Below are 19851 nucleotides of genomic sequence, written 5' to 3' on the forward strand. Positions count from 1 at the left end.
GATCCTCTGGCAGTATAGATCTAGGTGAACTAGATCAGCTGATGTTGTTGTGCCACCCCACCAGGCTGGCTCATTGAAGGAGGTCAGTTTCTACTCTAGCCAGTCTGGCTCAATTTTTTTTTTTATTTCACCTTTATTTAACCAGGTAAGCCAGTTGAGAACAAGTTCTCATTTACAACTGCGACCTGGCCAAGATAAAGCAAAGCAGCTCGATAAAAACAACAAGACAGAGTTACATATGGGATAAACAAAACGTACAGTCAAATACACAATAGAAAATCTACACAGTGTGTGCAAATGTAGTAAGTTATGGAGGTAAGGCAATAAATAGGCCATAGTGCAAAATAATTACAATTTAGTATTAACACTGGAATGATAGATGTGCAGAAGATGATGTGCAAATAGAGATACTGGGGTGCAAATGAGCAAAATAAATAACAATATGGGGATGAGGTAGTTGGGTGGGCTAATTACAGATGGGCTGTGTACAGGTGCAGTGATCGGTAAGCTGCTCTGGCAACTGATGCTTAAAGTTAGTGAGGGAGATAAGAGTCTCAAGGGTGGGTGTTGCTATGGTGACCAATGAGCTAAGATAAGGCAGGGATTTGCCTAGCAGTGATTTATAGATGACCTGGAGCCAGTGGGTTTGGCAACGAATATGTAGTGAGGGCCAGCCAACGAGAGCGTACAGGTCACAATGGTGGGTAGTATATGGTGCTTTGGTGACAAAACGGATGGCACTGTGATAGACTACATCCAATTTGCTGAGTAGAGTGTTGGAGGCTATTTTGTAAATGACATCGCCGAAGTCAAGGATCTGTAGGATAGTCAGTTTTACGAGGGCATGTTTGGCAGCATGAGTGAAGGAGGCTTTGTTGCGGTATAGGAAGCCAATTCTAGATTTAACTTTGGATTGGAGATGCTTAATGTGAGTCTGGAAGGAGAGTTTACGGTCTAACCAGACACCTAGGTATTTGTAGTTGTCCACATATTCATAGTGATTCTAGTTGGGCAGGCGGGTGCAAGCAGCGTTCGATTGAAGAGCATGCATTTAGTTTTACTAGCGTTTAAGAGCAGTTGGAGGCTACGGAAGGAGTGCTGTATGGCATTGAAGCTCATTTGGAGGTTTGTTAGCACAGTGTCCAATGAAGGGCCAGATGTATACAAAATGGTGTCGTCTGCGTAGAGGTGGATCTGAGAGTCACCAGCAGCAAGAGCGACATCATTGATATACACAGAGAAAAGAGTCGGCCCAAGAATTGAACCCTGTGGCACCCCCATAGAGACTGCCATAGGTCCAGACAACAGGCCCTCCGATTTGACACATTGAACTCTATCTGAGAAGTAGTTGGTGAACCAGGCGAGGCAGTCATTTGAGAAACCAAGGCTATTTAGTCTGCCAATAAGAATGCGGTGATTGACGGAGTCGAAAGCCTTGGCCAGGTCGATGAAGACGGCTGCACAGTACTGTAAATTATCGATTGCGGTTATAATATTGTTTAGGACCTTGAGCGTGGCTGAGGTGCACCCATGACCAGCTCGGAAACCAGATTGCATAGCGGAGAAGGTACGGTGGGATTCGAAATGGTCAGTGATCTGTTTGTTAACTTGGCTTTCAAATACTTTCGAAAGGCAGGGCAGGATGGATATAGGTCTGTAACAGTTTGGATCTAGAGTGTCACCCCCTTTGAAGAGGGGGATGACCGCGGCAGCTTTCCAATCTCTGGCAATACGAAAGAGAGGTTGAACAGGCTGGTAATAGGGGTTGCGACAATTTCGGCGGCTAATTTTAGAAAGAAAGGGTCCAGATTGTCTAGCCCAGCTGATTTGTAGGGGTCCAGATTTTGCAGTTCTTTCAGAACATCAGCTATCTGAATTTGGGTGAAGGACAAGCGGGAGGGGAGGGGGGGAGGGGGGGGGGGGTGCTACAGGATGCACATTTCTGTTTCAAAAAGCTAGCCTTTGCTTTCCTAACTGATTGTGTATATTGGTTCCTGACTTCCCTGAAAAGTTGCATATCGCGGGGGCTGTTCAATGCTAATGCAGTACGCCACAGGATGTTTTTGTGCTGGTCAAGGGCAGTCAAGTCTGGGGTGAACCAGGGGCTATATCTGTTCTTAGTTCTGAATTTTTTTGAATGGGGCATGGTAATTTAAGATGGAGAGGAAAGCACTTTTAAAGAACAACCAGGCATCCTCTACTGACGGAATGAGGTCAATATCCATCCAGGATACCCGGGCCAGGTCAATTAGAAAGGCCTGCTCGCTTAAGTGTTTTAGGGAGCGTTTGACAGTGATGAGGGGTGGTCGTTTGACCGCGGACCCATTACGGACACAGGCAATGAGGCAGTGATCGCTGAGATCCTGGTTGAAGACAGCGGAGGTGTATTTAGAGGGTAAATTAGTCAGGATGATATCTATGAGGGTGCCCATGTTTAAGGATTTAGGGTTGTACCTGGTAGGTTCCTTGATAATTTGTGTGAGATTGAGGGCATCTAGTTTAGATTGTAGGACGGCCGGGGTGTTAAGCATATCCCAGTTTAGGTCACCAAGCAATACGAACTCTGAGGATAGATGGGGGGTAATCAATTCACATATGGTGTCCAGGGCACAGCTGGGGGCTGAGGGGTGTCTGTAGCAAGCGGCAACAGTGAGAGACTTGTTTCTGGAAAGGTGGATTTTTAGAAGTAGAAGCTCAAACTGTTTGGGCACAGACCTGGATAGTATGATAGAGCTCTGCAGGCTATCTCTACAGTAGATTGCACTCCGCCCCCTTTGGCAGTTCTATCTAGACGGAAAATGTTGTAGGGAATGGACATTTCTGAATATTTGGTGGCCTTCCTAAGCCAGAATTCAGACACTGTTAGAATATCAGGGTTAGCGGAGTGTGCTAACGCAGTGAATAACTCAAACTTAGGAAGGAGGCTTCTGATGTTAACATGCAAGAAACCAAGGCTTTTGCGGTTACAGAAGTCAACAAATGATAGTGCCTGGGGAATAGGAGTGATACTGGGGGCTACAGGGCCTGGGTTAACCTCTACATCACCAGAGGAACAGAGGAGGAAAATAATAAGGCTTTAAGAACTGGTCTTCTAGTGTGTTGGGTACAGAGAATAAAAGGGGCAGATTTCCGGGCGTTGTAGAATAGATTCAGGGCATTATGTACAGACAAGGATATGGAAGGATATGAGTACAGTGGAGGTAAACCTAAGCGTTGGGTAACGATGAAAGAGATAGCATCACTGGAGGCACCGATTGAGCTGGTCTCCGCGTGTGTGGAGGGTGGTACAAAGGAGCTGTCTGAGGCAGATTGAGCGGGACTGGGGGCTCTACAGTGAAAAAGAACAGTAAGAACTAACCGAAACAGCAATAGGCAAGGCATATTGACATGGGAGAGAGGCATAAAGCAATCACAGGTGTTATTCGAGAGAGCTAAGGCTAAACAGCTAAACAGGATGGGGTACCGTATAAAGGAACAGTCCAGCAGGCATCAGCTGTGTAGCTGAGTGATCATAAGGTCCAGTGAACAGCAATAGTTGAGTCCGGGAGCAGAGCAGTTCAGTTCAGTGGCTGCTACTGCACAGACGAGCAGGAGGCATGGCTGTTGATTGCGTGTGCTAGCGGGCCGGGGCTAGCAGATGGATCTTCGTGGTCGTCGCAACGGGAAGCCTGTTGAAACCACATCAGACGATTACGTCGGCAGACCAGTCGTGATAGATCGGCGGGGCTCCATGTCAACACTTGGAGGTCCCGTCCGGTTGACAGAGAGGTAGATAGCCGGGAGATGGGCTTGGCTCATGGCTAGCTCAAGGCTAACTGGGGCTTGCTTTCGGGACAGTGGTGATTAGCCAACAACAACAGCCATTCGGTTGCAGCTGGCTAGTTGCGATGATCCGGTGTTAAGGTCCAGTGATTCGGTGATTCCGGCAGAAAATCCGATATGCTCTGGCTCGATAGCGCGATGTGCAGACTGTGCAGACTGGCCGATAATTGTCCAGGCTAGAGCTGGCTGGTAGGTAGTGCAGCCCACGGACAATGGTGAAGACCGCTAACAGTGGCTAATAGCAAGTAGCTAGTTAGCTGGCTAGCTGGCTAGTTTCAGCCGGAGGTTTTAGATAAAGAGGTATAAAGAAATAATATAATCTGTTCCACATTGGGTGAGGCGGGTTGCAGGAAAGTATATTTAGTTATAGGATGGAAAGTGAGATTGAGAAATATATACGAAAAAGACAAAAAAACTGTCTATTTACATGAGGACACTACAGAAAACACGACCGCACTGGAGGAGGTCAGTTTCTACTCTAGCCAGTCTGGCTCAATGGAGGAGGTCAGTTTCTACTCTAGCCAGTCTGACACGCAGCCAGTTGCCTGCGCAAGCCATGACTAACCCAGCAGCCGGGGCATCCATACTGTCTCCACAATGCTCCACTCTCATCCACCACGGCTATTTATAAAGCCTGTCTGTGTGCCTCATACCAGGACACAGGTGGAGGGAAATAAAATACATAATTTGATATCCACTTCAGTGCTAATTAATTTGCTCTAATGTAGAAATAGAGGTGCAAGCGTCGACGATGCAAAGTGCTTACTGCTCTCGAGAAGCAGAGCCGGCCTACGATGTAGTTCTCAATACATGAACGGAGAGAGCGAGAGAGAGAAAGAAAGAAAGAGAGAGAGGAGAAAATACATCTGCAGATGTCCAATCCCGGTGTCAGTGCAATGATCACTGTCCATTTCTAGAGAGGATCATAAAAAAACAAAATCCAAAGCCTGTTTGTTTCATGGAGGGTAGTTATTACACACAAACAAAAGTCTGGAAAAACGTGTAATTTAATTCACATCAATAAAGGCCCTTCATTAATAGCAGGACCCTACAGCCTTGGGATGCTATAGTACTTCACTCACAGCATATACCTAAACAACAAACAGAGGGAAACGGAGGAAAGAAAATATGTCTGAGATAATGGAGAATGTTGTCAGGCCAAACTCAGAGCCTCAGCCACAGTAATTACAAAGTGTTGCACCCCACTATCCGTGGGAGGTTTGTGGGTGTAAAGTGAAACAATTATCTCCTCTCCCAAATAAAACCTTTCCCCCTCACTCTCTCCCAATCTCCCTTTCTTTTTCCCACTCTCCCTTCCTCTCAGGTCTCCCAGAAGGTTTTTCAGAGGCACTTCTGCAGCACCATGTGGGCTTAATATCCAGGCAGCAGTGAAATGCCAGTGAGGTCAAGGTGCGTAATGAAGCATTCTGATAGTGTGAATGGTTATTAACTCCTGGGAGAGCAACCACACTCACTCTGAGCTTGTTGGAAAAGAAGAGTATCACTTCAACAATGGAGGAGAGGAAAGTGTTGAGACTGAAGGTCAGTGAGGAGGTATAACACGAAGCTCAGTCCTCAGCCTTCCAACACAAAGACCATCTGAGTCTCCTCTCTTCTCCTTTCCAATTCAAATGCCTCGGCTGGCTCACACTGCAAGGTGAGATGGACTCTTGAGGCAGTGATGCTCCATCTCAGATGCCTCTCTCTCCCTCTCTTGCTATCCCTACCTACCCCTGTCACACACAAACATTGCCAGGTCAACTCTCCAAAGAGGTTAACATGGCCATCATTTTTGAATAATTTGTTTCGGAGAAGGTCTCCAAATGCTGACATCAAATTAAAACACTTGCAAGTGAATCTGTCAGAAACTGGGGGAGAGAACAGCTGCGACAGATGGGGAGTCAGGATTTAGTCTTCGCTTGCTTTGAGCAGACACTAAAATATTGAGCCATTAGGGTCTTTTGTCAAAGGGAATCAGGTGTGATGGGGAGGGAGAAAGCACTGCAACACACACACACACACACAAACACACACACAGTGTCTGCCAAAGCCTTCCTCTCTCAGAGACAGCTGTGGAGACAGAGGCGGAAACACATCCCTAACTCTCTCAGGGAAACACACACGCTCCAAACAGACACACTGTAACACAGGGCATAGTGTTTAATGCTTCAAATGCGCACTGTGTCTTGGAGAGAGCCTCTGCCCCGTCAAAAAAACAGTCCCAAAATTCCTCCCTGGGTGCCCATAAATTGTTAATAAATTAGAATATAAAAGAGGCTTGAAATGAGATCTATGCGAGGCGGTGCATGTATATGCATTGTGTGTCTTTTTTTAAAGGTCACATTCAGGCTTAGTGCGCTGATCAGCTCAGCTCTGCAGTCCTGCACAATTATTATTCCTCTCTGACTGGAAAAATGGAAATACCATCATCATCTCCATTTGCAGCAAGCAGAGCATTGCTTTGTTTTTTCTGTCCTTGACATCATTTTGTAACTATTCAAATTCCATGTGATGATGCATTCTTATTTTGTTTCATTTCGACAGGGATACATCTAAGTCAGGCAAGCCAACACTTGAGCAAGCTACAGTTTAACTTGGTCTCAAACGATGAGTATCAACATTTAAAATGACTTTTACTAACATTCAAGACCAGTACATTCACAACCTTTGAAACAAGCCACAGAAATGTGCAAAATGATTTCCCATGGCTCATGAACAGAACAGCCATTAATGTGAGTGTGTGTGTCCTTGTGTCTGTGTGAGGTAGTAGCCAAAGCTGGACACAAACACAGGTCCAGCGGTGTGCCATCAGTGTGTGTGTGTGTGTGTGTGTGTGTGTGTGTGTGTGAGCGCCGGCGCACACGCATGTGTCTCTGGCATGTCTCTGGTGCCTCAGCCACATCAGAACAGGACGCTCTGGCACAGCCGTTCCAATGCCACAGCAAATGGAGTGTGTCGTTCCTGGGACCCTGGTGGGCATGGCAGCACACACACAGATCCACACTGACTCACACACAGATCCACACTGACTCACACACAGGCATCTGAGCCAACTTGATCTCATAGTTTCACTTCAATTTTTGACCCATTAATTCTGCATGGTTACAGGGTTGTTCCCCAATGCTGGAAGGGGGGCCCCGAGGAAAAACGTTTACGAACCCCTGGTCTAAGCAGCGCGCTCTGGCTCTGAGCGTTGTGAGATCGTGCCCAGTGCTGTGGCATAGCCTTTTATATTTTGGGGGCGAGCGCTGAGGACCTTTTCAAAAGTCAGAAATCTACGTGTTTCTAGTGACCAGCCTGATGTGAGCACCAGGCTCTGCTCTCTCTCTCTCTCTAAAAGGGCCATTTCCCAACAGCAGGAGGACGAGGAGTTTCAAAGCATTTGGCAATTAGAGAAACAATTTGCTCCACACTGGCCTTGGAGCATAACACTGTGTAGAACACAAGCACACACACACACACACACACACGCTCATGTTATGCACACAAAGGTTACACACACACGCACGAGGAAAAGAGTGGGGGCTCACTCAATAAGATAATTACCGGCGGCTTGTGATTATCAGGGAACTTGTAAAACAAAATGAGCTGCGCAGTGGTTACACAGCTAAATGCATTAGGGCCTTTTAGGAGAATCGATTAAAATGATAATGGAAGATGTGGTGGTGGTGATAAGTTCCAGTCATACAGATCTTCTTGGCTGCACCAGTCCCAAGAGAACACTAAATATGATGACTAGCGAGGCCCAAACAGACAAAAAAGAGAGCGAGGGTTGAGAAGAGGAGGGCTTACAAATCGCGGGGTCAAAAGAGAGGGATGTTGCTGTGGCTGTTTACAAGGTGGCCTGCCAGAGGGATGTTTTAGGAAAATAAGTTCAGCTTAAAAAAATATGTGTAAGATACTACAAATGGAGGAAGAGGTCAAAGTTGCAAGAAGTTGTGAGAACAAGTGATGAACCATCGTTCCAGCCCTCTATCATCGTTCCATTACTGTAACTATTCAAGATAGGATTTGTGAGCCAGTCTATTGACCAGCCTGAAGACCATGTGCATATTTTAAAGGGCTCCCCCTGCCTGTGTGCGTTTTCTAAAGGGCTCCCCCTGCCTGTGTGCATCTTCTAAAGGGCTCCCCCTGCCTGTGTGCATCTTCTGAAGGCCCTCCCCCTGCCTGTGTGCATCTTCTGAAGGGCTCCCCCTGCCTGTGTGCGTCTTTTAAAAGGCTCCCCCTGCCTGTGTGCGTATTTTAAAGGGCTTCCCCTGCCTGTGTGCATCTTCTAAAGGGCTCCCCCTGCCTGTGTGCATCTTTTAAAGGGCTCCCCCTGCCTGAGTGCGTCTTTTAAAGGGCTCCCCCTGCCTGTGTGCGTCTTTTAAAGGGCTCCCTGTACCTGTGTGCATCTTTTAAAGGGCTCCCCCTGCCTGTGATTGTCTTCTTAAGGGTTCCCCCTGTCTCCTAGGCTGGGGGGTGAGGGGTGGGGTTGGGAGTGGTTGGGGAGGTCGGGGGCGGTTGGGAGAGGTCAGGGGTGAGGGGAGAGGTTGGGAGAGGTTGGCTGGTGAGGGGAGAGGTTAGAGGGTGAGGGGAGAGGTTGGGAGAGGTTGGGAGAGGTCGGAGAGGTTGGGAGAGGTTGGGAGAGGTCGGAGAAGTTGGGGGTTGAGGGGAATGAAAGGGCCTTTTGCTTTGTTCTCAGCCACCTCCTGCTGCGAGTGATTTAGTCGCCGTTCGGACACTCTTAGTGTCGATGTTGTTTTCCCCCCACAGACACTTGTACACAGAAAGATGGACTGGTGCTGGTTAGTCTACAGAGCTCTGTCGTTCCATAGGGTGGACATAAAGGAAGACAGTCATGGGCCTAAACAGACATGAAAGGTCTGGAGAGGAGGAGGAGATGCAGGGGCAATTTATCTTTATTTATTTAGTCTCAACGTAGGTGTAGTCTTACTGCATGTCCATAATACTTTCAGTTAACCTGCCTTTATATCTAGTCACACTTTTCCCATTGTAACAGGTGGTGTTTCTCAGACTTTACGCTAGTCCCTCAGTCGCTGTATCCGAGTTAAGACAACACGCTTTCCCATAAGGCAGAGACTACAGAGGATTACAAAGGATTACAAAAGCCTTAGTGATCTTTATTCTGTTCTGACCAGGCATCTTTTATAACTGTCAGGCAGGCAGAGGTACTCCACTGAGCCAGGGGCTTCTGAGCGCTAGCTATCAGGCTGGGGGTCAAAGGTCAATCACCAGTGGGCAGTGCCAACCTCAGAGGGCAGAGCGGCATTAGGGGGGTGAAAGGGTGACACTGTGCAGAGACCACCAGCTCCCCTGCCAACCTGTCCTCCCAACACACACACATTCTCTCTTTTTTGAAATCAACAAAGCATGAGAAGACTGCCTTTGTTTTGGTTTGTTTGTTTGTCAATTAGGGTGTGCAGGGTGAATAAGTGGTCTGTCGTATGGTAATTTGGTAAAAAGCCAATTTGACATTTGCTCAGTACATTGTTTTCACTGAGGAAATGAACTAGCCTGCTGTTAATGATAATGCAGAGGATTTTCCCAAGGTTGCTGTTGACGCATATCCCACGGTAGTTATTGGGGTCAAATCTGTCTCCACTTTTGTGGATTGGGGTGATCGGTCCTTGGTTCCAAATATTGGGGAAGATGCCAGAGCTAAGGATGATGTTAAAGAGTTTAAGTATAGCCAATTGGAATTTGTGGTCTGTATATTTGATCATTTCATTGAGGATACCATCTACACCACAGGCCTTTTTGGGTCGGAGGGTTTGTATTTTGTCCTGTAGTTCATTGGAGAATCCAGTGCGCTCTCTCTCTCTCTCTCTCTCTCTCTCGCCTCTTCTCTTCTCTCCTCTCTCTCTCTCTCTCTCTCTCTCTCTCTCTCTCTCTCTCTCTCTCTCTCTCTCTCTCTCTCTCTCTCTCTCTCTCTCTCTCTCTCTCTCTCTCTCTCTCGTGGAGTCTCGCCAGCTGTCTGTAACTCCTCTCAGATGGATGACAACCACCTGCTGTTGGGGGGAATTACAAAGCTTGTCAGGCCTGTTTTCTTCTTCTCTCTCATCCTCTCCTTTCATTATTCACTCTTTCATTGACGTTTGTTTCCCGGGGAACGCCAGAGAGACAGGTTGATCAACTGGAGAATCCTGTCGTGTAAACTTGCAATCTGTCTTTTATGTTGGTGGATTAAAAAGGCAATAGCATGACAAATCAGGGTGACATTCTGAGGCGCTGTAGCATCAGTATCGTGTTGCATTGTTAATTACAAGTGGCAGAAAATGTGAAAAGCATTTACACACAATGAGAAAAAACAAGCAAAGAGAAAGAGAAAACAAAGAGAGAGAAACTACACTAAGTGATCTGATTTATTCTGAACCCCTAATATAACAGGAGGATGAATGGGCCACCGCCTCCTTTTTAAAGAGTGTAAAGAGAATCTTCGGTAAATAATGGTGGTATTAATAAACAGTGAATATCTCTTCATATCAAATCTAAAATGGGGTGTATCTGGGAGCAGAGCCAGTACTGAGGTGGAGAAGGCTGCTCCTTGGCTCATAACGGAACAGAGGTGGATAGCCTGAGGAAGAAGAATTCTATTTTCTATCACACTTTCATTACATAGCAGAAGGGGATAGAGGCAGCTAATTACATTTTTGCTTTAACTTGTCTGTGTACAAATTTCCACTGAAAGGGGGGAAAAAATGCTATGTGTGTGACAATGATGTGGCATTGTGGCCAGTCGCGGTCAGAGCACCCCCTGGTCGTGTTAGTCCTGTGTTCCCTACATCACGTTGTTCCCAGAACCAGACACAACACTGAGAGAGTCAAGGGTTGTCGACCTTGCTTCTCTTCTATACTCTACCCCAGGAAGATTCTCCTCAGAGCAGCGGGAGTATGAGCCTGAGTGTTCGTTCCCCATTGTGTATGCTGCACCTTAAAGCTCCACTCTGACGGCCAGCACTGTGTCAGCACTGTTTTGCCCTGCAGTGGCACCCCTTGGAGAGGGCTCTGGTTTTGAAAGTTCATTAAAACCCAGGTAATGCGTTGGCATGTCAGTTAATTAGTGCACCAGTCTGCAAGTCCTTCACCCCTTTCCTCGTGCACTTGACTCCTATGGGGAGAACATGCACTAAGAGGAGAGCTCACCAACATTTACATACAGCACGTACAGGCAGCAGCAGCCAAAATACAGTATGTGTGTGTGTGTGTGTGTGTGTGTGTGTGTGTGCTCTTGTGCTTCCAAGTTGTCTTATCTACTATATAATCTAGCAGCCTGTATACATCTGCAGTACGTAATATTTTAATCTATGCAGCAATCTGTCTATCCACAGTATCTAAATTATACTGACTTGAAACTATTTATCAATGACAGTCTCTAGGTATATCAAGAATGGAAAGCAGAAATGAGACAAGATTCAGTGAGGGACAGAAATGGACCAGTTCTCACATTCTGGTTCCTTAAAGACATGGAACGGTATCGTAAGCGTTTGCACATTTATTTTGTAACATATTGTACGAATTGGAATTTGGAACATATCATACGAAATGGATGACGTTGTACACAATTGTGAACAATTTTTGGGGACCCGTTTTGGCTCGTGAGTGCTACTTTAAAAACTACTGGCTGAAATTATACAAAACCTTTAATAACGCATCTTTAAGACTTTGGATTAGCCTTTACTGATTAGCTAGCTATGATACATTATTCCTTCATCGCTACACACTCATTCCTCCAATCCCTATATATATAAACAGTTGAAGTCGGAAGTTTACATAAAGTTGGAGTCATTAAAACTTGTTTTTCAACCACTCCACAAATTTCTTGTTAACAAACTATAGTTTTGGCAAGTCGGTTAGGACATCTACTTTGTGCATGACACAAGTAATTTTTCCAACAATTGTTTACAGACAGATTATTTCACTTATAATTCACTGTATCACAATTCCAGTGGGTCAGCAGTTTACATACACTAAGTTGACTGTGCCTTTAAACACCTTGGAAAATTCCAGAAAATGATGTCATGGCTTTAGAAGCTTCTGATAGGCTAATTTGAGTCAATTGGAGGTGTACCTGTGGATGTATTTCAAGGCCTAGCTTCAAACTCAGTGCCTCTTTGCTTGACATCATGGGAAAATCAAAAGAAATCAGCCAAGACCTCAGAAAAGAAATTGAGACCTCCACAAGTCTGGTTCATCCTTGGGAGCAATTTCCAAACGCCTGAAGGTACCAGGTTCATCTGTACAAACAATAGTATGCAAGTATAAACAGCATGGGACCATGCAGCCGTCATACCGCTCAGGAAGGAGACGCGTTCTGTCTCCTAGGGATGAACGTACTTTGGTGCGAAAAGTGAAAATCAATCCCAGAACAATAGCAAAGGACCTTGTGAAGATGCTGGAGGAAGCAGGTACAAAAGTATCTATATCCACAGTAAAACGAGTCCTATATCGACATAACCTGAAAGGCCGCTCAGCAAGGAAGAAGCCACTGCTCCAAAACCGCCATAAAAAAGCCAGACTACGGTTTGCAACTGCTCATGGGGACAAAGATCGTACTTTTTGGAGAAATGTCCTCTGGTCTGATAAAACAAAAGATAGAACTGTTTGGCCATAATGACCATCGTTATGTTTGGAGGAAAAAGGGGGTACCTTGCAAGCCGAAGAACACCATCCCAACCGTGAAGCACGGGGGTGGCAGCATCATGCTGTGGGGGTGCTTTGCTGCAGGAGGGACTGGTGCACTTCACAAAATAGATGGCATCATGAGGAAGGAAAATTATGTGGATATATTGAAGCTTGGAAGTTAAAGCTTGGTCGCAAATGGGTCTTCCAAATGGACAATGACCCCAAGCATACTTCCAAAGTTGTGGCAAAATGGCTTAAGGACAACAAAGTCAAGGTATTGGAGCGGCCATCACAAAGCCCTGACCTCAATCCTATAGAAAAAGCATGTGCGAGCAAGGAGGCCTACAAACCTGACTCAGTTACACCAGCTCTGTCAGGAGGAATGGGCCAAAATTCACCCAACTTATTGTGAGAGGCTTGTGGAAGGCTACCAGAAACGTTTGACCCAAGTTAAACAATGAAAGGCAATGCTACCAAATACTAATTGAGTGTATGTAAACTTCTGACCCACTGGGAATGTGATGAAATAAATAAAAGCTGAAATAAATAAAAGCTGAAATAAATAATTCTCTCTACTATTATTCTGACATTTCACATTATTAAAATAAAGTGGTGATTCTAACTGACCTAAGACAGGGAATTCTTACTTGGATTAAATGTCAGGAATTGTGAAAAACTGAGTTTAAATGTATTTGGCTAAGGTGTATGTAAACTTCCGACTTCAACTGTATATGTCTATTAAAACAGACCATCACTGTTGTTGTTAACATTAATTATACTCAGCTAAAGAGAAGATCTTGACAGTGAGTGTTTCATGGTGAACTTCTACTCCTAATATTCATTTAGTCTCTGTCTGACTCGTCAGTCGTGACTGTGCTGGAGCTGTTCCAATGCTGGGGCTCTGGAGAAGCATCACACTGCGCTGCACCGGGTGAGTCTGTGCGTTATACACTCCTTCTCCGCTGTGTAAGCACAGTAATTGTATATGATGTTCAATACCTTTGAGGCTTCATTAAGCCTTTGCATCAAGCTACATACAAAAACAAGCCCTACCTTGCAGGTAGGGAGGGGAGAACGAATAAAAACAAGGCCATTTACAGTGTGTTTTCAAAGTGTTTTGAGTGGGTGGCAGTTATCCCAATGGGAGACGGTGGTTTTTCTTTTTTCTAAATGAGCTGTCACAGGCTGCCAGCGTGCACTATCCATGCTGTTGCGGTTGTACAATCAGATTGTGTGTATGTTGAGGGGAGGTGGGGAGTGGGGGTGTAAGACTTAAGAAGCATCCTAGTGTGATATTCTTTTCATATTTTGCCTTGTCTATTTTCACGCTGAGCATTCATATATTGATTTTAACTTAACTACTCCACTCGAGGCGACCACAGGTATCTCTGTACAGTCTTAGTCCTATCCTAACTGTAAAAGACACAACCATAGGAGAGAAACAGAAAGCTCAACTCTTAAGGTCATTGCTCACCATACCTTGAAATACAACACCATAATCACGTTTCGCCTCAACTTTTGAGGTCGAGTGGAGCCTGAGAGGGAGCCCGTCACTCAAGCCTGTGTTTACTGAATGCTTCTCTGCAGCTTCGCTAGAGAATCAGCCACCTGCCGTTCCTTACTGCCGGCTCCCAGCAGCAGAGAAAGAGAAAGAACCAGGCGTTTCAGTTGTTCAGAGCAGCCTTGGCAGGGAAGGCTTATTTCAGGCTGGATGTCTTGGATGCCTCTTTACCCTGGTTGAAGATCACAGGTATAGGCCCCCGAGTGGAAAGTTATTACGAGTCCGGGGCCATCTCGGCAGGGCTTCGCGTGCCGCTGGAGGATAGGAGGAAATGCCACGGCCACGTTCCATTCTGAGGACGAACCCTATTTCTTTAAATCCTAATAGCGCCTCGGTCTGATTTAATTGGCACATGCCTGAGCCGATCGTAATCTGTTCTCTCCTTCAGGGAGACAGACGATACGAGCCAATGCTATCTGACAGGAGGAGACTCACTGCGGAAGCCGGATAAGTTGAGCTCATCCAAAGCTCTGGCAGATCCCTTTGACAAAATCTTCAAAATGTGGGCAATCTCAGAGCAAAGAATGCATTACCTTGTGTGCTTCAAACAGCCATCCTCCTTCCTTCTACATCCCTACACCTCCTCCTTCACTCCACATTCCCCACCAATCACCAAAGATTGTCGCCTGCTATCTATATGAGATTTAGTCAAGTGAGCAGGTGCCAGCAATCCATTCAATAACACTCAATCTTCTTTAAACAGCTTGGGTCTTTGAGTAGAACTGACAGGGCCTACAGGTGCTTTATACCAATGACCCAATGACTTACTTCTGAGGCAATCCCGTCTTACCCTAGGGGAAATGCTCTAGAAGGATTTACTGGGCTAAAGCCTTACATGGACACCAAACCATATAGTGAGGACTGCGGGACCATGAAACCCACTGACCAGGGGATCTATGGATTAGTATATCGACATCAAATAACAAGAGTGCTGAATTTTGTTCATTGGCATTACTTTTCTGGATAGGTGGTGAATTTGACCATTTGGTGAATTTCATCATTGCTGATAACAAACCATAAGGGACCCAATCCTGACGACATCCATAAGACCTGCAGACCTGCAGTCCAGCCCCCTCACTTGATAAATCATCTCAGAGCTCATGGACTTTCAGGAGAAAGCCATTACTTAGGATGGCCATTAGTGGGCTAGAATGAGTTTGGGGAATGAATGTGGACTTTGAGGGGCCATTTAATTGAAAGGCGAATGACCTGATGAAAATCATGGAACAGGTTGAGTCTCAAATTACACCCTATTCCCTTTATAGTGCGCTACCTTTGACCAGAGCCACATATGCACTACCCATAGATAGACTAATAGGGTTTGACATTGAGGAAGACATTGCCCCTAAGAGCTGGGATACAATAGAGGTGGAGTGCCCACCCTCTGAATGGCACATAGCCTCCGAGAAGCTAGTACCGAAAGACCGATCATCTCTATAGGCTGAACCACACTCGCAGGCAAGAAAAAGAAAAAGGACATGAATTAGAATGGAAAACATCGTCAAGATGCAGCAGTATAACTTCCAATTCCCAAGTGAACGTTTAAAAATCTTCCCCCTTGACTGCAGGAAACACTACCAATACGCAGAGCAAGCAAAGGTCAGAGAGAATATTAAATAATTTGTCTTGTTCTCTCTCTTTCTCTCTCCGGCGAACGGGCAGGTTCAGTTAGCTCTCTCTCTTTCTCTCTCTCTTCATTCTATTCTAGTGGCTCAAGCCGTAACCATTGGTGATTTCACCAGGATTAAAATCACAGAGTAGCCCAGCCCTGCAACCGCACAGTGGAACAGAGCAGAGGAGGAGTCCGTTGGATACCAAACAAACCTGCTTTACAGATCATTTACACAGTAAACTGTTAGAGGAGCTAACAGCAGCTAAAAGAGAAGCAGTTCCCTGGTGCTGTGAACCAGTCACATAAGACATGTTAACCTTGTATTAGAGGTAAAGCCACAATGGCATTCACAGCCTGGTTCTATAGGAGTCCCTGGAATAAACAGCAAACTGTTGTCGGGCTGGCATGTGGCCCAGTGGAGGAGGTGGTGAACAGGTTAGGTTAAGTACAAAGGCTGACAGGCCTCCACTATGGGGCTGTGAGGTAGGCTAGAAGCCATCATTAAAGCTGTGACCAGGTTAGGTTAAGAGAGGTAAGGGTAAGGAGGGAAGCTGATACACTGTGGGACTGTGAGGTAGATGAAGCAAAGCCATTTTCACCTCCAAAAGACAGAATCAACACAATCCCACAAATAACCTTAGTTGAAAGAAATAATTACTATTATGACAAAAAAGGAAAATGCCCAATTGAAATATTTTTTTCTGAATATATATTCATTTCAAATCCTGCCTGGGCAGTATGAGGGGTGTGAGGACGTTGTCTTTGGTCTGTGCCCTCTGCCTTCTATTCATCTGCAGAAGAAGAACAAGGATCCAATCTCTACAGCTTCACTGTAATTACACAGAGGGGTGAGACAGTCAGGCCAGGGACAGCTTTGTGTTTTCAATCTTCACAAGGAGAATCAGTTTCACTCATTGTCACTGGGGCTATGAAGAGCATTCTGAGTGCTTATTAGGATTGAACACACACACACACACACACACACACACACAGGCTCTGGGTGCCTCAGAGGTGGGCATCATGACAGATCTAATCCCGTGGACTGGAGATGAGGAGTCTACTTCCCTCTTTCATCCCTCTTTCATCCCTAATTTGTTTCCCTGCTTCCTTCTCTGGCTGGGAATTGGGAGAGGGAGCTAAAAGCTTGAGTTGAAGATTCAACCATATTAAACAATTTCACCTTTTAGGTCGCTGCTTAGCTTTTGTGGCTCTGCTGTACTGTGCAGAGAATGTTTTTGGAGTGGAGGTAAAAGTCAGACTGAATTCTAGCTGGATTTAGGTTCTTTTAGATTTGCTTTGAAGTCTTTTTTCATTTCTATAAAGTCATGTTTTCACACATTAGAACAGTACATTAAGATAAAACATAATATAACCACAACTAATAGTAATAAGGCTGTTGTTTATGACAGGCTAAATTAAACTAAACACTCGGTTTGTCTCGATGTAAAGTCCAGGTACAGTATCTCTGATGACAGGTGACAGGTGAGGTCAGAGCGGGGTCAACAAGGAGTTGTTGCAGCTCAGCCAGATAAGTGCACTTTGTTTTTAGACAAATTCCAAACCGACTATAACAAACGTATGACTAAGCATTAGCAAGCCTGGCTAATTAGCCTGCTCTGGGTGTTAACGCAGGAGAGAGGGGGGAGGTGGAGTGACTGGGCTCCCTCTTTTCTGCTCATTTGGAAGATTATGCCAGGAAATTGGTAGAGGTTAAGAGTGCCCTGTTGCATAATCATGATGATGAATCATCTAAGTTGTGCCGTCCCCATGTTGTTTAGCCCCAACTGTAAAATTCCAGAGAGAGCATTGTTCACTTTGTCAAGACTTTGTGAAAACTGCATTAGGTTTATAACACTGGGTATAGCTAGCTAGCTGATAAAGCACTACTCTTGGAGGACAGAGGAAGGAGATTAATTAGTACCATATGCAAATAATATCCCAAAAGACAGTAACTATGGTCTCAATTAAGACAATACAAAGTGTATCACTGAAGGTTAGATGACCGTATCTAAACAGAGGTGGCAGTGTCCCTGGTCCATTTAAACAGACTCATTCAGTACAGTACATCTAGCTTTCTGTAGCCTAGGGCTCCTGGGCGTCACAGCTCTGCTTAAGATGCACTTTGGGGCTGACGCATGGAACAGGGAGGAAAGGCCTCTCTTCTAGAGAGCACTCTGTCATAGTCGTACACACACAGCAGCCCGCTAGGTCTGGGACAGCACAGTCTGTGAGGAGACAGATCCTATGACCCTGGTGCCCCACGCCACCTGCTTCCTACCCCCATGAAGCACACACACAGCCAGCAGCACATTCTGCTAATTGGCTAATTCTGGATCCACACCAAACAAAACACACACAAACACACACTCAGACATGAATAAACACACACTCAGGTATCAGTAGTGCTGACATGGGAGTCATCAAGAGCAGGCTGCAAATGGATTCCCAGAGTTTACATTTCAGACAACTCACTTCCAGCCCCCTCCTCCCTCCCTCCCTCCCTCCCTCCCTCCATCCATCCATCCATCCCTCCATCCATCTCATCCCTTAACTTCTGACTTCTTCCCTCCAAAACGCAGCTGCTGTGCTTGGTACAGGTCTGCTCTCATTTCTCTGAGAGGACACTGGCTAATTAATTGGATTATTCACTCAGATGGACTCTTCACTGACAAACACACACACACAGAAGGGGCAATAGTTCGGGCAGACAGATGGGGGCAGACAGACAGACAGGGCAGACAGACGTGGCCCTGCGGCCATGGGTTCAGTCTGGTGACCTGGAGAGGGGAGGGTGGGGGGAGGCATGGGGCCAGGATCCAGCCCCTCTCTGTCAGTCAGTCTGATTGGGCCTCCTCTAACCCAGGAGAGCCTGAGCTCGAGAGGTTTCCAGGACAGGAGCCATGTGGCCCATTCCTTAAAGGTCCAAAGCAGCCGTTTTCATCTCAATATCAAATCCTTTCTGGGTAACAAATAAGTACCTTACTGTGATTGTTTTCAATTAAAATGGTCAAAAAATAAACAAAAATAGCTTCTTAGCAAAGAGCCATTTCTCAAGCAAGAATTTTGCTAGGGCTGTTGGTTGGTGTGGTCTGAGTGGGAAGGGGAAAACTGAAAAATAGCTGTTATTGGCAGAGAGGTTTGAAACTCTCTTTCTTATTAGTCTAATAACTAATTTACCGCCTGGTGATGTCACCAGATTTCAGATTTCAGATTTCAGGTGGTCTTTTCAAACAGCTCTTACACTAAAAGGGCATTATCATCATTTTCACAGTATTATTCCAACCTCAGTGTGGAAATATATATAAAACACAGGGAAATCACATTTGACTGCACTGAACCTTTAAAGTAAACAACTGATCTAACACGATTGGACAGGTGAAAGCAAGAGCTCCAGTATTTGAGCTCTCACAAATCCAGTCATGTCAGATCAGTGATTACTTCAATGAAAGGAAGGAAGGAAGGAAGGATTAATTTTCTAAACAGGGACTTAGAGAGCCAGGAAAAATCAGGCCACTCAATCAAAACCTGGCTCTGTCCCCAATATCTCTGGAAAAATAAGGAGAATATTCAAACAATGCCAAGGAGAAGCTAAAACGGACACTTTAGAAGTGACAATGGAATCAGTCCCCCTACATGGCTGACAACTGACAAAACAGGTATCATGGTACAGGCAGCAGGATATTACTACATTGGGAAGACTCATCTAAACAACCAGCCTCCAAAGCCAGTGTAGGAACCAGCCACATCCCAGGGAATGAGTCCGTAGACCTCCAAACCACAGCTCTCTATTAAAGACTTGATAAGGCTGTTGACTGCCAATTAGAGTGCCACAGAACATCATCATCCGCTAGAGTCCATTATCTTGAAATGACCCAGCCCCTGAACGACCCAGGACAAGAAGAGAACATAATTTCCAAATAAGCCTTACCTTGCCAAACTGTTCAAAATACTGCTTCACATCTTCAACTACTGTGTTCGCTGATAATCCTCCTACGAATATTTTCTTTGTTCTTGTGACCATCTGGAAGGAGAGAACAATAAGAGAGAAAAGAGATCAACATATGAAAGCATTTTAGAGAACAAATCTCAAGAGCATTCACTGTAAGGGCCCAGATTCATCGTTTGCTGAGTCTGAAAAGAGTGTTGAGTAGTGTAGCATGTGAGCTGCAAATCTGCGGTTGTTTGTTGGGGTGTGTGGGGACGTGTCCAGAGGAACACCTGTCGCTAATGT

At 45.5% G+C, this 19851-nt stretch overlaps 1 protein-coding gene across 9 annotated transcripts in view; it reads right to left on the reverse strand.

Moving 5' to 3' along the window:
- LOC121557935 (RNA-binding protein Musashi homolog 2-like) overlaps window positions 1-19851 on the reverse strand; it is a 260272-nt gene that overhangs the window by 183190 nt on the left and 57231 nt on the right. For all 9 annotated transcript variants that reach the window (XM_041871414.2, XM_041871432.2, XM_041871424.2 and 6 more), the window contains exon 6: window positions 19549-19641. In XM_041871414.2, the coding sequence (XP_041727348.2) occupies window positions 19549-19641 (93 nt within the window). The remainder of the gene's footprint in view (window positions 1-19548; window positions 19642-19851) is intronic.

This window comes from Coregonus clupeaformis, chromosome 5, assembly GCF_020615455.1.
Source record: "Coregonus clupeaformis isolate EN_2021a chromosome 5, ASM2061545v1, whole genome shotgun sequence".
In the NCBI taxonomy this organism is placed as follows: domain Eukaryota; kingdom Metazoa; phylum Chordata; class Actinopteri; order Salmoniformes; family Salmonidae; genus Coregonus; species Coregonus clupeaformis.